Raw genomic sequence first — 19,924 nt, 5'->3', positions numbered from 1 at the left:
ATATTTGGGGAACTTATTTTCAGTCTCACGGGAGATATTTAATAAAAATTATTTTTAAACCCAGTGAAGAAGTAAAAAGCAAGAAGGAAATAAATCTCTTTAATTGCTTGCAAATTCCCTTGTTGGCATGCCATTTTCTATTACTTTCATTCATATTTTGCTACCGTATTGCAAGCCACACTGACAGCCTGTCCTTACTTATTTTTTATTTGCAGTTCTATTTGAGAACATGAATATTTTATCTGACTACTTCACAAAGCAAGAAACTTCTCAGGGAATTGCATCATTCAAGAACTTGGTTGGGATGTTAAAGAATGTAGCTTGATTTCAGGGGCGTAATCTTCATGTAATAATATGTTCAAGAATTGTCTTTCTGCTTTCTGACTTACTGGTCACGACTGGAGATTGTGGGGAATGCGTGTATTTTAAAAACACCTAATTAAAAAAACCACCTGAATTTAAATCTCTTGAAGAAATCTGATTTTGTCTCCTTCCTCTGAAGGGATTATTTCCTTTCCAGGAACAAACTTAATGGTGAAGTCACTGAAGTTTGGATTACATGTTATTTTTATGGAATGGAGCAAACTGACAAAAATCACTGGGCTTGAGCAGATCCAGAAAACCAGAGGGGTCACATAAGAATCATGAATGTAGACTTTTATGTAAAATTTTATTTGCTGCTCTTGAATGCTTTTCTCCTGACTGTGGAAAGATACCTTGTTAAGAAAAGATTGTTGTAATTTATTAAGCAATTTTTTTTGTATAACTCCTAACAGGGAAACTGAAAGTGATCAGAGAGAAACATTATTTTTGGTTTGAAAAGTAAGGAATTGGAACATTTGATTTTAGTAATAGTGGAAACTGGAAACAATTCTCACCCTTTAAAATTCTGTTTACCTTCTTGCTCCATGATAAGTGAATAATGATCAGTGTCATTTCTTTGTGTGGTGGCTCATATGTAACTGATGCACTGTAGATTACAATGCATGTCAACACTGATGAAAACAGAAAACTGATTTTTCTAATTGAAAATGTCACTAAGAGCAGTTAAGATCATATTCTTCTGATATAGGAGAGAGATTTTAAAGCATTATTTTAAACATGGCTACCTCTGTCACTGATGGACATGAAGTATTGAGGGTTCCCCAGACAATCAGACACACAGCAGCCGCTTCTTCGTGAGGGAAAAGCCTTTTTTGCAGGGTTTTCTCAACCCTTAAATAATCTTCTCCAACCAGGTTACCCTGATTGATAGAAGGAACAACACCCCTCTCATCCCATTGGAAAACACCAAGAACATCTGTTCAGTATTGTTTTGAGAAAGATAATCTATTTACAATAAAACAATCCTTGAGAGAAAACTGTTCCCAGGAACTTTTCCCCTGGGAAACAGATGAGCCCCTGACAGGCTGAAACTCTCTCAGGCTCAGAAATCATGTCCACATGCCTCAGCATTGTTTTCCTCAATTTTTCATAGATGATAAAGAAGACAAGATGGTTATATATCATGACATTAGAGATTAAGTATAAAAAGCAAAGTCTGAAGTTCTTTAATTGTTTGTTTTCTATGTACTTTCTAATCCTCTGGTTTTTACCATTGCTTTTCCTATGCTGACCCTCCCAGTTCACCAGGAGATGTACTGGCTGCCTGGAAATATCAGGTGAACACCAAAGTGTGCCAAAGCAGATTCTTATACAGTCAGATTCCTCATCTGAGATAGCAGTTGTGATAAAGTATATTTAATGTCTTAAACATTTGAACTGACATATGCTAAAAGGTCTGGGTAAAGTTCAAAGATACAACAGCAACACATGGCTTTCAATTTAATGAAAGTGATTTAAAGTGAATAATCCTTATTAAGTGAAATTGTGAGCAAAACACTTATCAATGCTCGTACACAACTTAGCTGAGTTTGGTTGCTTATGAATATGCATTGTACATTTGATTATTTTAATTTTCAAGTTCTTCAGTAAGCAGGATGGTACTCACACCTTCTAGGCCTGAGATACCAGAATCACAATCCCTCATGTCACAACAACAGAGATTTTTGTTTTCAGTTCTCTGATTCTGCACAACTTTCTCGTTGAAAGAGGGTGGAAACCATATATAATGTCTCCTAAAATAAGCACTGCCCTCATTCTTTGGACGTATCCAGCTCCTGTTTATTTGGTGAATGGAATCTCTGCATGGATATCCAAGGTATCCCAGGACCCTGGTATACTACCAGTGCTCAGCAACCTTTACTTGAATTTGTAACCTTATAAATTATTTGTCAATGAGCCAACTGGGTTAGAAGCGTCACAATGAGTTTGAAAATTATTTTGAAAATTATTCTCTTTTCCTTTCTGAGAGTTAGCTATGAGTTAGTAGTGCTTCTTTCTATAGAGAAGTTTGTCTCTGTGAGGGAAGGTGGTCCTGATGCATTTGACACTAATTTCTGTCATAGTGTTTAAAAGGCTTGATTTTAATCAGATGTCCAGAGGTTTAGTTCCAGAATTCCCATTATCCTAATTAGTTCAGCAGAATGAAATTACTCAGTGTACTTCCAGGCAATTATTTCACCCTTCACCTGCTGGCATGATACTAAAAGAAATAGATCATGTCATTTATGCATTCCCAGAAATACACCTTGTTAGCTGTGCCCTGAACTCAGGAAATCAAGTGTCTAAATAATGAAAATGCTACAAATGTGCACTGTTGAAAATTATAAAAAAAGACCGAGACTCTGTTGTCAGCGTCATGTCTCAGTTTGTGGCACTTCCTTTTCAAGAAGTGCATAATACAAAAAAAATAGTGACCTTGATTCATCTTCATAATGGTACTATCACTGAGTAAGTGCAGGCCAGAATTTTGATGCTATTTGTATATTAGTTTTAGAGGAAATGCCTTGCTGTCTTCAGTGCGACAAAGAAAATTATTCAAGAATGGCACGAGGAGGTGAAAAAGAAGGATTCCAGTCATCACACTGAGTACCCTTACAGTAGCCAGAGGCTCAGGGGTTTTTTGGTGTCTAATTGAAAGCAGAGGTAATAATACTGTTCATGTTAAAATTGCTGTTGATGTTACTGATGCTTCAGAATTGTGGAGTTGTTTATTAAAATATTGAGTGCTACCTTAAGGATGGTGTAAAAACCAAAGGGGCTGGCTGACCATTGCAGCCACAAAGCTGATGTGTCGTGTCATGTGGAAGGGACTGATGCATATCCTAGGGCCTTATTCCCAGCTCTGTGAGCTGACATTTGGCTGTATGAAAATGTGGGGGAGTGCATTGCCAAGTGGAGCTGGTGAGGAAGCTGCAGCCTCTGTGTCAGACACAAACTTGAACACAGCTCAGAGTGACACAGGCAGTCCCCAGTTTGGGTGACATTGTCAGCTTTCAGCTGGTGGATTGCATGTCCAGCTACAGAAGAGCTGCCACTTGTCTGTCTACACTGGGCTGGGCATTGGATTTTTTTAAAGCCGTGCTAGTTCTGTGTTTCTCACTCTCTGCTTTTCACTTTGAAAGGAATGGTAGTTGGAGACACATCTTGCCTATTGTCTTTGAAGGTTTCCAATTGTTTCCAACTTCTTGCCATAGAGAATAGTGATTTTTTTTGGAGATTAATCCTGTAGGTGCCTGGTTTCCACATAGGAAGTTCTATAAGAAATATTTGCTAGTTTTATTTTGGATGATATGTTATTCTTTTGACTCCTGCTTACTTTCTTATTTGACAATTTTGCTTTCTCTTTGTAGAAAATGTATCTCTAAAGGTCATACTGGCAGTTATCTCATACACCCAAAATAGCTGATTTTAACACATTTCTTTCTCCCCTCTTTCAAATAAATCTTGCAACTGCTCTGAAGCAGTGCTTTTGACTAATGAGAGCTATTGCCAGGCTTCCCTGTTATGACACTTTGTTAGAAATGTGCCTAACATACAAAAGTGATGGCTCACTGGGCTTTCATCACTTCTTAGCCACTGTCACATTTAGGATCAGTGTTTTATTTGGAGCTCAGCGATTCAGTTCAGATCTCTCTAATTCTCAAGGGAGGCTGCTCACAAGAGCAAAAATTCAGTTTTCATACAGACTTGAGTTCAAAGTCCTACATAAAATACTACCTTAAAAGAACGGCACTGTAACTGAGTGGGGTATGAATTGTCTGTAACCTGGTAGAAAGGTAAAATATAGCTCCACTTCATTAAGTAAGACCAGATGTCTTTTCTGACTAAGAGTCTTTTTAGACATTTGGAGAATTCCTTGGTTTCGGAACAGTTTCATCATATCTGTCCTTCTGTAGATCATTTGGTACATGGATCAGACAGAATTTTATCAAAGGCCTATTCACATGCAATAGAGCAGTCTCGTGTTTCTGAAGAGGAGCAAGTTCTCTGATTCTTTCAAAGATGTGAGCAAATTCTGCACCATATTGAGTGCCCTTTAGCTGCAGGTGAAGAATTCAACAGCTTGTGGGAGTGCTAATTAGTACTAATAATAACTTCAGTGACCTGCCTTGGCTTTAAAATGCCTGACAGAAATTGCCCTGTCCTGGAAGGACAGAGATTTTGTTTCTGTGTACATCTGGTTAGGGATGCTCATGCCTACATGTTTCTGTGTTTAATGATCACACACGATCACCAAGTCACTGCTTGTGTATGAATAAAAAAGAAGTGGGCGGTGTTGTGGAATCAAGAGGAAAAAAAGGCAAAGAGACCTCCTGAAAATACTACACCAGAAGTCTGTTATTAAAAGGATTTCTTTTGCAGTCTAAATAACCTTATTAAAACTAGAAATAGTAATAGGAAAGCATTAGATTAGGAATTGGATTATTCAAAATTAAACCTTGTCTCTCTAATTTTGGTACTTTTTCTCTGGTTACTCTGCTGAAATATGTATGAAGGGTCTGAGGAAAATGGAAACAGTAATTTGAGCAAGTACACAAAGAGCTCCAAAGTATGAAATTTTTATTTCATCTGGATAATAGGTTGCTGATGGTGCAGAAAACAATTGTATTTTCGAGGATATTGCCTTAGACCTTTCTAATATGAATTTTATTAATGCTAGCCAGGAAAATGAATTATTTTATGAGCCAGAATGTTAAATTAGGGGTTTTCTGACTTCTCGTTCTTTTGATAAAGTGATTTTTGAAAATCAATCAAATTCGAGGAGAGGAAAGTGTCTTTAAAATAGTAATAGAGACTTAGTTGAATGATACAAACACTGGTAAGGTAGCAGATTTACTTATTTTTTAAATTGAGGACAAAAATATAAAGTTTAAAAAATTGTGTCTCATTGTTTTGTTCCTATTTGGATTCATTTGGCTTCAGCTTTGCCCAAGAAACTCTAAACAGACTTGTTCCCTATCCTGCTGCCACCCGCCCACTCCTGACCTCCTGCTGTCCCATCATTGCCCCAGCACAACTGGTCTTTTAAGTGCAGAGTGAACAAGATCAGGGAGCTTATCCAGCTAAAAAGCAGGATGACCAAGAAAAACCAGGATTGGATCTGTTTCCAAGCTGATTGGCTACAAGAGGAATTGTAGAATCACTGTGTGACTCCAGGGAACTGTGCTGGCCAGGGGAGAGCCCTCTGAAGTACCAGCAGCAGTGGCCAGAGGGAAGGGATGCTTAAGTTCTTAATGTCACCAAGTGAGTCATGAACTACAATCCTTCCCTTTACATTAAGATGTCTGCCATGACTGGACACTGGTGAGGTACAAAGCACAAAAAGTCAAGTATTTGAGGCCTTGCTTTTCCCCAGAGCTGCAAAGGTGCAGAATGTCTTTAGTCTCATTTTGATTACTGTTAAAGAGTATCCTAGAAATCAAAGAGCAAAGAATATTCCCATTTGGTTGCCTTATTATAGTCAATGAAGCTTCCTCAGGAACACAGTTGTGTATTTAGGGATTAACTTGCTGCACAGCAAGAGGGAAAGTATTGGTTTACTGCATTTTCCAACTACCCACACCATCCCAGAGAGTGCAATATACAATCAGTGTGGAAATATCACAGAAAGTCCGTGGGGAAAGCTACTACATTTTAATGAAATGAAGGGATATCTGAAACAAGCAGTCTTCCATCTGGAAATTCTAGGGATCCAGAGTGTTCTGTAGCACAACATTTAAGTTATATGGCTATGTTGGCTTTGAAAAACAGAAATGCAGGTAGCCAGTAGCTGAATTGTGACTTAAAGTAGATTACAGAGGAGCTGGACAAGATCCTTCAATCACTTACTATAGACACAAGATTCATTTGTTTGGATTGCTCTGGACTTGGTCCAGAATGTCTGAAAGGAAGATCAGAAGCAATGAAGTGCTGGATTTGCAGCTAAGTGCTGCTCTGATTCCTGTGTTGTGAGAAATCCTTGTCAGCTCAGAGTACCCAGGCCCTGAGCAGATGTCTGAGAATTTGGTTCCCTTCTGCACATCAGGATTGTCGTATTCAACGTATCCAAAGTGATTTTTTTTCTAAAGCCAGTTTAAGAACTAGCATTGATACTTCATAGACTGAAAATCACTAATAATTTAAATATTTTTGGTATGCCCATAAATATAAGATCTTTGATGACATTCAGCAGAGTAACATTTTATTAAAATGAATGGCAAGAGACATCTTAAGGCCAAGCAGTTATCATCAGTAATTGACTAACATTTAATGTTCTGTAAAGTTGAGCATTTTTAATGAATATACACAATCTTCATAATCTAGAACAGAAAGATAGAAAGGGGCATGGGATCATAAGAGAAATTGTAATCCAAGGTGTAAATCCTATGAATTTATTAAAATTCCAGAAATGGGTTTGGGAGAAGGGATGTGCAAAACTTCTTCTTGGATGCAATAATACATCATATTCCTGGTTTTATTTTTATTCTCTAAGAATCTCAGTGGTAGTTGTGCTAATTTCTTCTACCAGATAGAACACAATGTATTCAGCCATGGGAATGTATTCTTCCCATTGCCACTTCCTGTGAGCTATGATTTAGGGAGATTAAAATAGTAAGAAGCACAGTGTCTCCTCTGGGAGCTGGATCAAAGACTCTGAGTTTTGCTCCAGTTCCAAATCTCCATTGCATTCTTTAGGGTGACACGGACACTACCAAGCCAGAAGGTGCTGAGGGACACATTTCTTGGCTGAAATTTCTTACAAAATTTGCGGTTCCTTTAAATTAACATATTAAAGTAAAAGATCACACTGTGGTCACAGAGCATGTGAGAAGAGACTAAGGCTATTTAATGGCATACACCAGGATTGTGCTGAACTCCTCTCTCCAGGAAACAGCACTGAGATTGCTCTTGGGATGGAGGTAGAGTTCTGACAGAGAGGGAAGCCACATTCAGTTTTTGGAAAGAGTGAATCCTGAATGTATCTGTGCCCTAAGAATCATGTGGAAACCTCACAGTGCTCTGTGGGACACACTACTGTCCTGGTGTAGAGTGGAGGCTGAAGTGTATTAAGCTTAGGTATTTCACTGTGTTTGAAATGCCTTATTGGCTAGAGGAATGCTTTTGGGGTTTTTCTCTGCCTACCTTGGTGTGCCCTAGAGATCAGTAAGTACAGGTCAGCTGGAGCAGGGGGACTTGTCTTTGTGGTGAAGGCAGTAAGGCCCAGCTGCTCTCACTGTTCCATTGCACTGCAGTCAGCCATGGAGCCTGGGGATAATGAGGCACTCACTGCCCAGCTGGAGTAGAGATGACTGAATTAAATTGTAGTGGTCAACGAAAACCAGAAGAGTAACTTCAGTACTGCTCACTGAAATGTTTTGTGTGGGAACCTTTTCAGAGCTTTATTGGGATTTCTGATAAAAACACCTCATTAGTACCTCAGCTTTCATGACAGTTTGGTGTCATCCACTAAGAAAACAATGATATATGATGTTCTTTAAAAAAAAAACAACTCTTCCCAATTAAAAGAACAAGCTCTACTTTCTATTTCTGGGTAAGCAGAAGGTAAGCATGATGGATAAAGACGACAGTAGATTTTCAGATGATGTGCCAGCTGGCTTTCTGTGTAGTTTCTAGTGCTTTATGTTGGTAGCTGAGTTTTTTATATTTGATTATTCTCCATTCCCTTCTTTCTTTCTTTTAGATCTAGACTCCAATTCGGCAGTCCACTCTCATTCTACAGTCCACTCTGCTCATATCTGTACTCCAGAAGAGCAGGCCAGAGAATTAACTGTAATCTAGTCACAGTTCCCTCCATTTCAACTGGTTCTTGAAAAATATACAAAAACTGCTTTGGAGTTATTTTCAAGTGTTCAGAGAAGACTCCATTTGTCTCCTGGCTGCAGTTGGTCCTTCACTTGAAAAGCAGATCTGGGGAATCCTGCACAGATACAGTCTGTGAAAGTCTTGTTTTTGAGGGTGAACCTCTGCTCTGGGTCATGCTTCATCCAGCTTACTCTCATTTGCATAAACACATTAAATGCAATTAGGGCTGTCAGGTTTCCTTGTGGTTTATCTAAGAACTGTGGTGTAGGTGGCAATTTATATGTTGTCATAGACAAGCTATTTTAGTCAGGATCAGTTATGGAATTGTTCAGATATTTGAAAGGTCATTAAGGTGCTGGCTCTAGTGACTCACAGAAGAGTAATATTGAAGCATTAATAGGAACTGGAGTCTAGGATGAGACATTAAAAAGGAGTTCAAGCAGATACTAAGGACTTGATTCAATACCTCTAGAAGATTTTGGGGTATTTTTACATAATATAATTCAGTAAGAAAGATGAATAGTTTACAGAGATGAATTTGGCACAATAAATTGGAGGTTAAGTAATTTCCACATGTCCTAATGGCACTGCTAATTCATATTGTTATTTCTTTCTCATGGTACAGGCACCAAAAGTAATATTCTGCTTCAGTAAATAATAATCAGTTTCAGAAATACAGTAGTTGTCATGTCTTTCTGAAAATAATGATAAGGGTTTTAAATAGTATCCAGCATTCTTACAAATAATTAAATTTTTCAAACAATTTTTGAAGATTGTAAGCTCGCTTGTGAAAGCATTACCTGCATGATACCATTTAAAATATTGTTTTGTAGTGAATAAAAATTGCCCAAACTTTTCCTCCTCAAAAAGAAAATCAGAGCTTCCTCCATGTCCCTTCTATTCCTAGTGTCAAACCCTAAAAAGCAAACCTTGAAGGCATTTTTACTGTCACCCTAAGTCAAGAGTACAAGTGACATAAATATGAAAACTAGCAGTTTAAAAAGTAGTGGTGAAGTACTAATACTAGTATTTCACCACAACACAAAAAAACCCCAAACATATGGAAATATAGCAAACAAAATACTAGCCTCTTCAGTATGAATATAATTTTTAACACCCTTTTTTGTCAGAAAGTCCACATAATTTAATTATTTGTATTTTCATAACAACTCATAGAATTTCAGTCAGAGGTACACTTTAATCTCCAGACATGATAATTACCTGGACAGTATATTAATTATACAGTGATTTGCCTGGTAAATAAATTAGAATGTATTTTGATATTTTATATCTATCTATCTATCTAGATATATATATATAGATATAGATATAGATATAGATATAGACATATTTATTACTACAACTAAGGAACACACATACACTGCCACCCCAATTTGACAGAATGTCTAATATGAGTGACTTTTGGAAATGCAGATTGGCAAACATGGAGTTAAACCTTAATTGATGTGCTCCAACATCCCTTATGACCCATTGCTGCTGAAAGGGAGAAGAGTGGTGCTTGAAAGAGTAAGTAAATTCTTCACTCTGACACTATTATTATAGATTACTTGGAGACTGAGATGCATGAAGTGGAGTACAAGTGATCCAATATAGACAAGATTTTAAAATGAAAAATTTCCTCTCAGCAGTGTTTCTATCTAATGGTTTACAATGTTAGCATTAAGATACAGGAGAACATGTCAGTATAGCAGAATTCTGGGGCAGTTTTTCAGCTCCAGACACAAAGCAGAATCAAACATATGTGTATGTTTCTATTTGTGTCCTTGGACCTGCTCTGTCATCATCTCCTCCATGGTTTAGTGCCTCCCTCTGTAAGCAATATACAAATTTAGAAAATGCTTTTTGGATCAAATATTTCAAAACAACAGAAGTTCAAAGGTTTGTCTCATAAAATTTGGGTTTTCAGATTGGATATGCTGGTTTAGCTCCAGAGAGCATTATGTGTATAAACACCTTATTTCCTCATATTCAGTATTTCTACATCTCTTTTTTGTTATTTGTTGCACTTGGAGCAACACCAGGAATTCTGGAGGCCAAATAGGAGCCCAAATATAAACAGTATTATTGATAAAAGATTCAAAAGATTTTACTGGACTGGGCAAGCAAACCAGAGAATTTCTATAGTTTTAGCCAACAACTGTTTGTGCAACCATCTTGTTTTAGGAGCATTTCATCACCAGCAAAAGCTTTTGTTGGCTGATTATAATGGGTATGTGGAAGGGTGTGCAATCCTTTGCAGTTAATGCTTTCTGAGAATATTAGCAACTGTAACAATTTTTGAAATATTGAAAGGAACAAACAAGAAAGTTATCATAGTAATATAAATTCAAAACCAGTATATTTCTCTAGAAGAAAAGTTACAAAGTGTGAAAGAGGTCATTTTAACTTGGAGCATAGACATTAAGCATTTTTTTTTTGCAAGAGCTGTAATTCACATTTGGCCTATGGCCAAAGCAGTGAACTTTATCACCCAGTCTTGGCATGTGCAGATAGATGGTCCCTTCTGTCTCTTTTGCCAGTTATTGCTCATGTTGCCAGGAAATCTTAATCATGCTGCTTGGAAATGGCTGCTGGCCCATCCACCTGCTGCCAAGCTATTCCTCTGTATAAGGAGTCCGACTCAGTTTCAGCAAACAGACTCTTAGCTCCATCTAACACAGGAAAAAAGGTCACTGTGCTAAGGCCACCCAAGGGGACCATATGGTGGTAGGACTTAGATCATCACTATTGCACTGCAGTTGATGCAACCCTATTAATAACCCTGAAGATTCACATGGATTTGCCATAACTAGGTTTTCTAAAAGGAAATGTGTAATATAAACCTAGAGTGAACCACAAAATAAGAAGAAAAATGTTCTCTTTACTAATGAGTCATAGAATGGTTAGGGTTGGAAGAGAGCTTAAAGATCATCTAGTTCCAACCCTCCTGCCATGGGCAGGGATGGCTTTCATAGGTCAGGCTGCTCAGGACTCCATCCAACCTGGTCTTGAACTCTTTCAGGGATCAGGCATCCTCAACTAGGCAACCTCTTCCAGTGCCTCACCACCCTCTGAGTAAAGAATTTATTCCTACTATCTAGTGTAAAAGTGCCCTCTTTCAGTTTAAAACCCTGCCCCTCGTCCTGTCACTATCTGCCCATATAAAATGTTCCCCTCCCTCCATTTTATAAGCCCTCTTAAGGTACTGAATGGCTAAAATGATCTCCCTGGAGCTCTCTCCAGGCTAAACAACCCCAGCTCTCTCAGCCTGTCTTCATAGCAGAGGTGCTCCAGCCTCTGATCATCTTTGTGGCCTCTGGACCCACTCTAACAGGTCCACATCTTCCTGTGCTGAGGATCCCAGAGCTTGATGCAGATGTTTTTATTGATACTTATTTTCCACTGAAATTATGTATTTATATTTAAAATTAGTTCTAGTTTCTTCTCTAGTTTGAGAAAGACAATCAGTTAAGATTGCAGTGCCACATTACCAGGAACTACTCTGTATGTTTAGCTTTTCTAGTGTCATATGCAAGCACTATTCAGACAGCAATAGCCAGAAGAATGTAGTGCTCAAGTCATATGAATTGCAATCCACTGCTGAATTTAAGTTCCTCATTAAGATGTTCAGTCACTTGCTTTAGTAGAAGTATTGAAAGTTGTTTCATGCATGGATAGTTCCTTTGTCATTTGGGTTCCTGTTATTGTCTCTTTTCATGGGAAAAGCAAAGAATCTTCTGTTAGTTAAACTATGATTCTATTTTGCATCCTGTAGTGAAAAATTATGTCTGAAATTATATTCATAGATTTTTCCAGATGACAAAAGGAAAAATAACTGGTTTAGATCATAGAAATTTTGGTAGAATTCTAAGACTCTTGGGAGCAATGAAGATCTTTAACACAGGCAGTCAGAAAATGGCAGCAAATAGTTTTGCAGAACTTTTCCTGATAATATCATAACATAATTATATAATGTCATAGATCATTCATGTAACTGGTATCTGAACTTTAAAATTCCAGGACTTCTTGAACATTATTTTTGCCTGTCACAAAATTTAGCTCCTGAATCCCTGTTTAAGGGATCTAACTAGAAGTGATGTGAATTTAAACTTCAGAGGCAATCAATAAGTCCATTTAAGTAAATAATAAATATTAGTGGTTTTTAGACTTGTTTCTATGGGCTAACTTTCTCTATCTCTACAATTTAAATGGCTTTTGAATCTTCTATGTTTTTTGTGTTTCTAACAGTTTTTCAGCTTCAGATAGAAATTATTATTTTGGTGGTTTATTGGATCAGATAGGGTATACCCCACACACTGCATTTTGTTGAGGAATTTTATATAGACTTTGATACAGATTTGCTATACCAAACATCTCTTGCACCTGTAATCCATTTGGGGAATAAAGAAAACAGCTATTCAGATTTTTGGCCTGTGTATAATACCAAGATGATGGTGGTGCTGCAGTACTTAAAACATAGCAGAATTGGATGACAATTAAGATGTTACCTTCGCTTTTGGGCAAAAAAAAGTTCAGCTCAGCTGCCAGCTGTGAGACTGTCAAGTAAGAAGTGCTAGCTCCACAGCATGCATTTTCATGTCAGCTACTGTATAACTTTGCTCTGCACAAGGAAGTGGAATAATGGAAAATATTCCTACCTACTTTTATGTTTATGGGAAAAGAATCAAAATAAATAAGGGCTTATGTTGAAATATTTTTCACATGCTTGTAGCAAGAATCATCTTGGCTCAGTTTCAGGAATGTTATTTTTAGGTTCTTATTTCTCGTTCTAGGATTCTGCTTTTAGATAATGAACTGTTGCCAAAAATGCCAAACTTCTTTCCTGCTATATAAATGTACAAGAAAACCATGCCATTTCAGAAACCCTCTGTGGTTTTTTAAGAATAACCCTGTGTTTGTTTTAAATTTGGTGTTGTCTTTGCTTGGTAATGCAATCCATCTTATTCTACATAATTAAGTATAAAATAAGAACCTACAATATATATTTTTGTACATAACTTGATCAGAAATATTTACATATGCTCATCTAAATTGATTTACCTGCTGCAGTCTAATTCCTGTAAGTTCTGATTTTGTAATGTGATTTTTTCTACTGTGTAGGTGGATACAATGACACAGAAAAAAAATTGAAGCAGTTGTTTTATTTTCTGTATACAATTTAATGAGTAGGACTTTTACATAGTGATTGTTCTTTTAGAGAATGGCTCTCTCAGAAGTAATTGCTTGTGCTAGAATTATGTACCAGACACTCATCCCTGAGGGGGCTTTGCACCCCTGGTAGCTGTGCTGTTCTATGCTGCAGTTCCTGCTAAGACAAGAACAAGCGAGCTCCAAGGAAGGATATCCAGGTAAAATAGATACAATGCTCATGGAAAGCTGTCTCCACTTGACAGCATTAAAGGGCCTCTTATGCAGAGTTAAAAGCTTTGCTTCTTTCCTTAGTGTGAGGTAATGCCTTACTGTCGTTTGCATCTGCCTCACTGAGAAGTGAAATGAGGAAAAAGACCCGGGGCTACCAACGCACACAGAGCAAGCAGAGCTTTGCTGAGAAGTCCAATGGTTACAGAAATAAGGCAAGGTTTTGAGAACTGGAAATTACATTATCTTCTGGCCAAGGCTGGTGTGGCTAGAGTTTGGATTTGAGGATACCAAGGGAGTGAAAGATGATTAAATACGTGTTAATGCAAATGGACAGTTGGAATTGGAATTGGACTGATTTAAGAGTGACAAGAGATGAGGGTCTTAGTTCAAGATAATGGAATACCAGGGTCTTTAGTCTTGTAACTACCCCCTGTAGCAGATCTCGTTAGGCTGTGGGGAGCCTCTGGAAGAAAATACACTAAATTTTTTTGCATTTTTAGAAATAAACCTTCTCTGCTTCTGAAATCAGTCTCTTGCCTCAACATACTATGAGCTGGGTGTATCTGCTAGTGCCAATGTGGCATGCGACCTGTTGTTTGTGGCCCACAAGTAAGGTTTTAAACTGCAGAAGCAATGAGCAAACAGATGAAGTCCATGATACAGGAGTCCTAGGTCATGAGGGGAAAGGGGATGGAGAGAGTGAAGTAACTGACCTTGCTATAAATGGTGCCAGAGGTCGTGGGGGTAGGAGAACGTGAGCTGCATGAGGCAGGACCTGTGACTGTGAAAGAACTGGGGGACAGTGACTTCCTCTCTGCCTCGTGTGTCTACGGGGAACTAAACTTTGCCCACACACTGGGATCTGAATAGATCTGAGCAAAGATTATGGGAGAAACCTCAAACTAAAGTTAGTGCTCTTATTTTAAGTTCTCTCAAAAATACAGAATTGGTCAATGTTTCTAAATAGCTTTCTAAGGTTCAGCGACTGTGAAGGGTATGCAGGCCTTGTCTGGTAAACCAGGCCAAGTTATTGCAGTAATTGAAGTTTCTCACAGGGTTTTAGTTCTGGGATTTTATATTGTTCAAAGTTAAACCCAAGGGGAAATTTAATGTGCAGAATGAAAGAAAGGTGGTCCTGCCTCCTGTAGATTGAAATCACTATGCCTATTGCATATAAAGCATTTTTGTATCAAATTGTTATTATAAATTAACAAAAATAAAAAACACAGCTGCTGTAAGGGGGCATACTTTGTGAATGTGCATATCTTTCTTTATTTCCAGCCAAGGAAAAAACTACATTTATCCCCTCCAGACTTAGAGTATTAGAAATGCAGTTAGATAAGTAGGAAAACTAATGCTTGGTTTGTATACATCAATAATGAGGTGAGACATGGCATTGTCTTTGGCAATCACATCTGAGAGGTTTTAAGAAATGCAGTTGTTTGATGCCCTGTCTTATTCAACAGTCACACAGATACTGACACAAGGTGCAGTGTCACAAATGCCTAGGAAATGGTTGTAAAATCATGCCAATGATAAAGACCCTTTGCAGTTCTGATCCTCCTGCAGATGTATCTCTCACTCAAAGATATGAATCCACTTGAGATGAAAGGCAGTCTGCATTAGGCAACTCAGAAAATGAAAACTTAAACACTGTCAGGTAGCTGGAAATTTTGATTCATAGTAGGAGACTGAATCTGTCACACAGAATAATTCCAGCTGAAGAAGACTATGATATTATCAATTCAGTGAATATTTTCAAATTAATACATTTTAAAATTAGCTTCATCAGAGGTTTTGTTGAAGGTCAGATTACCTTAATTCTGTACATTCTCAACATGTATGTGTTCCCCTGGGAAATATTTGTGGTAATTATGAACAACTACATTTTCCAATAAATACAGACAGGTATAAATGCCATATTTTAGGGACCATAGCACCCAAACCCAACATCCTGATGAACAAACTATACTACTAAATCATAGTCAATACTATTAAATTTTTATAGCATAAACATTTTTAAAAAGTTCATTATCATTATTTATATTTGATAGTATATTACCTTTTTTCTTTCCTTCATATGTATTTGCTGAGACGATGATGCAAGAAAGCAATAAAAATGAAAGAAGTTGCAAACTTTTCATTTTTCTTTCTCTGAATGAGAACTCTGCTAAATTCTGCCAAGAGATGGGAAAAGGAAAGAATTAGCAATGCTTTGCAAGAAATTCTTTGCCCATTAATCATTAACCTTGATTTCTTCTGTCCCTTGTTCCGGTTTTTCCTTTTATGGAAGGGAAATTAGAATTTGCCTGTTTCCAGCCTCTTCATTTTAATTTTATGCCACTTGTGGCAGAAATAATTTGGATCTGGATCCTCTTACCTTGTTCAACAGTGCTCAGCTCTGAACACAGACTTGAGGGCATTTAGTTCTCTAAAATACTGCTGAAGGCCAGGGTAACCAGCTTGAATTCAGCTGGTCAACAGCTCAGTCTGAACACATTGCAAAATAAGGGCAAGAGCTGAAGGTTAATCTAAATATTTCATTAACATGGACAAATCCCAGCAAGGCAATCATCAAAATTTTATATATTAAACACTTCTCTTGTTTCAGTGGTTCAATCAGTATCAGATTTTGGATAATCACAAAGTCTTTCCTTTCAAATTAAGTGAACAATTTTTAACACATAAGACATTTACTAATACAGCACAATTAACCAACACCTTTCTCCACTTCCAATAAAAGCATCATAAGAAACTGTAGGTACTAAATGTAGGAGTCATTTCAGAGGAAAGGTTTCTACTAAGATAGTATGCTTTATACTGGAAATCAGAGCAGAATTTTAATTACAGCACTGTGTGTACATATGCAACAAGGAATAGGTACATATTGCAAAGTGTGAGAGGACAAAAATTCCAGTGGGATGGGCACCAGGCATCACACCCAGCTGGATCTCCCACGCGAGCAGGACACCATGCTGGCCTCTACCATGCTAGCATCAATCTGCAGCATCACAGTTTTGCCACACCATGAGAATGCTCTGGCTCATTTTAAAGGAGAAACGTGTCAGCTAGGATGCAGCCACGGCAGCACAGGCCTCAGCATGGGCTGCAAATCCACCTGCATTTCCACGAGTCACTGGATTGCAGTTTATGTGGGTTAGTGCTGCAAACCTCCATGGCCACCTGCACACCTGAGCTAAGGTATAATTAGCCAGGTAGGTGTGTCATACCCCACTTACATGCTTTGCACCATTGTGGAATTTTCCTTAGAAATATGCACAGGAAACTTTCAATCATTAAGAAGCCCTAATGCACAAGAATGGCTGATAGTGTAAATTCTTTGCTAAACTTAGTTTATTATGGATATGCTGTTAGTAATAGCAAAAGGAGACAATTTCTTAAGAACTCTAGTTCTGTGTCAAATTAAATGACTGAAGCAGAGCTTATAAACTTTAAAAAGTATATTTTGAGTATTCAGGAATATAGGAATATGAGGAATTCTTCATTTTTCTGTTGTTTTTATAATCAAGAAATATTTTAAACTGTCCCAGATAAAAGTTTTCTCTTTTTTAACGACTAAATCTCCTATGACCAATATACTATATCAGAACTGACATGTTAGACAAAAAAAAAAAGTATTCTCAGCAGGGAAATTCTGCTGGCTTGCTTGATGTATTGTTCAGGCATATGAGAGCATGCTTTGTGGAGAGGAGTCCATACTGCTAGATGCTGCATGAAGGCAGGAGAAAAGTGCAGATCACTTTCTTTCCTTGCTCATTCCAAGCAGCTGTGAGTCCAGGATAGAGCAGACAGATGGAAAATCTTCAAGCAATCTCTAAGGTCACACCAGTCACCATAGCTGGCAGTGATCCTGGCACATCTGAAGCACTGTCAAGACTGATTGATTTGTGTGTGTGTGTGTGTGTGAGAGAGAAAGTATACTGAAAAAGAAGATATCTACAATAGGAGGTGACAGGATCAAAATTACTTTTGATAAATAAAAAATTCTGATCACAGCAGTATTTTTAGTGAACAAGAAAAGGAGACAAAAGATAGAATTTGGACAAGAATTTAGGCTTTGATGCTGGACAGGAATTACTGGTTTTTAGTAAAGTTAAGACTGGTGGAAATTACTGGTGTGATTTAGCAGAGCCTTGCAGTGAACTTAGAATACTGTTGGCTGAAGGTTATGTGAAGATGACAGATCTGACTGACAGGTTGAATGGTGACACTAGGCATAGTAATCAAGAAAGCAGAGAGCATTTAGAGGAGAAGGATTTCAAGTTTCACTTTCTGCAGACAGGAGTTGTTCTGGAACAAGGTGGTAGATCTGTCAGGGACAGAACTGTCTCTTGGATCTTTGTGAAGAGATTGCCTGAAAATAAAGTCTAAAGGGATCAATGTTTGGATTTACTTCTCACTGTGGAACCCAGGTTGACAGGATGACATTTATAAGCATTTTATGAAGGATTACTTGAAGTGGTAGAAGGAAAACTGGGGAAAAAAAGTGGAGGAACCTGCCTCCCTTTGTCAGGTTTTACTTCATTTGGCAATTCTGTGTCAGCTATTGCTGATATTTATTTGTCTTTCCAGTGTTCACAGAATGTCAGCAATAATGGTGAGAACACTAAGCAGTGTTGTGGGAATAATTGTACAGCATTTGAATGAGAGCTTTCACAGTGCATGTTGAGGATGAGTTTATGTAGCACTGAATTGCCTGCTATGGCACATTAGTCTGCAGAGAGCAGATGTGATTGTGTTCCAGAGGAAGGAGCTGCTCCTGATGGCCTCTACAGCATTGTCACACAATGTGTTTTCAGAGCGTGGGTTTGGGTTTTCTTTTCTTCTCCATTTGATTTACATGAGTAATTACAATTACCTTTATTATCTGCTCATAAAGAAAAGAATGGGTCTTCTGCAAATGTAATGATCATTAGAGGTGGGAAACTCTTGGTAAATAATTTTCCTGTGAATCCAAGTATTAAAATTATAACCTTTGCCATTTTCAATATGTTTATCTGGTCACTTGATAACTACTTTGCTTGATATGCTCTTAGATGGGTTAATTGCTGTTTGTATTGTTATTGCATATATAACATTCTATGGGTATATAACCTAAATTTATTTTAGGAATTGGTTACCCTAATGCAAAAAGCATAGCAAGAAAGAGTCTTTGGCACATTATGAGAATAGAAAAAGTGGAGCCAGGTATTTACCAGAAGCAACTGTGCAACAGCTACTCAGAGTTACTGGCAGCATGTTGCACCACATACTAAAATGGCTTTTTTTCAGCCACATTTCAATCTGCATGAGGTGCAGTGAGTGGGAGCTGCAATATTCCGGGTAAAAATCACTGCAGAAAAAAGAGAATCCTCTGGGAAAATAAGGATGCTCTGAGTATTCATATTATTCCACTGTTTGATTGTAAGAATGGTGCCTGAGTGAAACTCGACACCCCTGAGACACTCCCAGTGCTCTGTCAGAGCCTTGAGAACTGCAAGGCTGCTCTGCTGCAGTCCTGCACCACTGGCAGTGACAAAATGTACAACACAGGTACCAGAAAATCAGGGAGCAGATCTCAGGGACTGTAAAAATGGCTGAGACGCTAATGTAGGAAAACGATGCCTGGAATATGCAAGCTACACTGTATCCTGATGTTACTTTCAAGAGTGAGTGGAAAGTTTATTCTTTAGAATTGGATATGTTTGTTACTCATGCTCTGGATAAGGAAAGTATCCTTGGTATTTGGTATTTGCAAAAATCTTGATTCTTAAAAAATGTCTGAAATTAAATTGTTTAAATATGGTTATGGTTAAATATGTTAATTTTAAAATTTAAAGGATCTTTTAAAAAAATAAATCCGTAGATATGATCTTTCTTTTCAATAACACCCAGCATTTGCAATTACATCATTTTCTGCACTGAAATCACTCATACCTACTGTAGTGATTTGGATTCCAAATTTAGAAATAGATATTCCAAACTGCTCTCTGTGAAACAGACAGAACACATATTTTGTATTGCATGGAGGCTACTGCTTTGCCAGCTTTACATGAAATAGAATCTTTTCTTAAACACACAGTGGCCAACCCCAAATCTGTAGCTTATGTCGATGTGTTTATATCTAGTTTGCATATTCTGTAAGGGGGCTTGATAACCTTCTCTCTTCTGCTGAGCTGCTCCTTGTACAACATATACCCAGGAGGTAGACTCTCAATCACAGTCCCCATCTGCTTCTTGGCTAATGTTCCAGTTACAGTTAGACCTCTTGCACATATTCACATCTAAAATAAAATTGATGGTTTCACTATTGGGAAGCAGAGTGTGACTAATGATGCATTGTACCAGGCAAGTT

General features: G+C 37.7%; 1 protein-coding gene across 2 annotated transcripts in view; it reads right to left on the bottom strand.

Moving 5' to 3' along the window:
- The window catches only part of LIPC (lipase C, hepatic type), a 66,550-nt gene that overhangs the window by 33,647 nt on the left and 12,979 nt on the right, over positions 1-19,924 (bottom strand). Inside the window, exons 1-2 of one of the 2 annotated variants that reach the window (XM_058846549.1) lie at positions 15,950-15,973; positions 15,632-15,746 (exon numbers count right to left, since the gene is read on the bottom strand). In XM_058846549.1, coding sequence (XP_058702532.1) covers positions 15,632-15,713 — 82 coding nt within the window. In that variant the 5' untranslated portion in view covers positions 15,714-15,746; positions 15,950-15,973. Of the gene's footprint in view, positions 1-15,631; positions 15,747-15,949; positions 15,974-19,924 lie in introns of those variants that run through there. The other variant, XM_058846548.1, reaches the window with a different exon arrangement.

Source organism: Poecile atricapillus, chromosome 11 (assembly GCF_030490865.1).
Source record: "Poecile atricapillus isolate bPoeAtr1 chromosome 11, bPoeAtr1.hap1, whole genome shotgun sequence".
In the NCBI taxonomy this organism is placed as follows: Eukaryota; Metazoa; Chordata; class Aves; order Passeriformes; family Paridae; genus Poecile; species Poecile atricapillus.
Note: the sequence above shows the minus strand (reverse complement) of the source record. Positions and strands in the feature narration are given on the sequence as shown.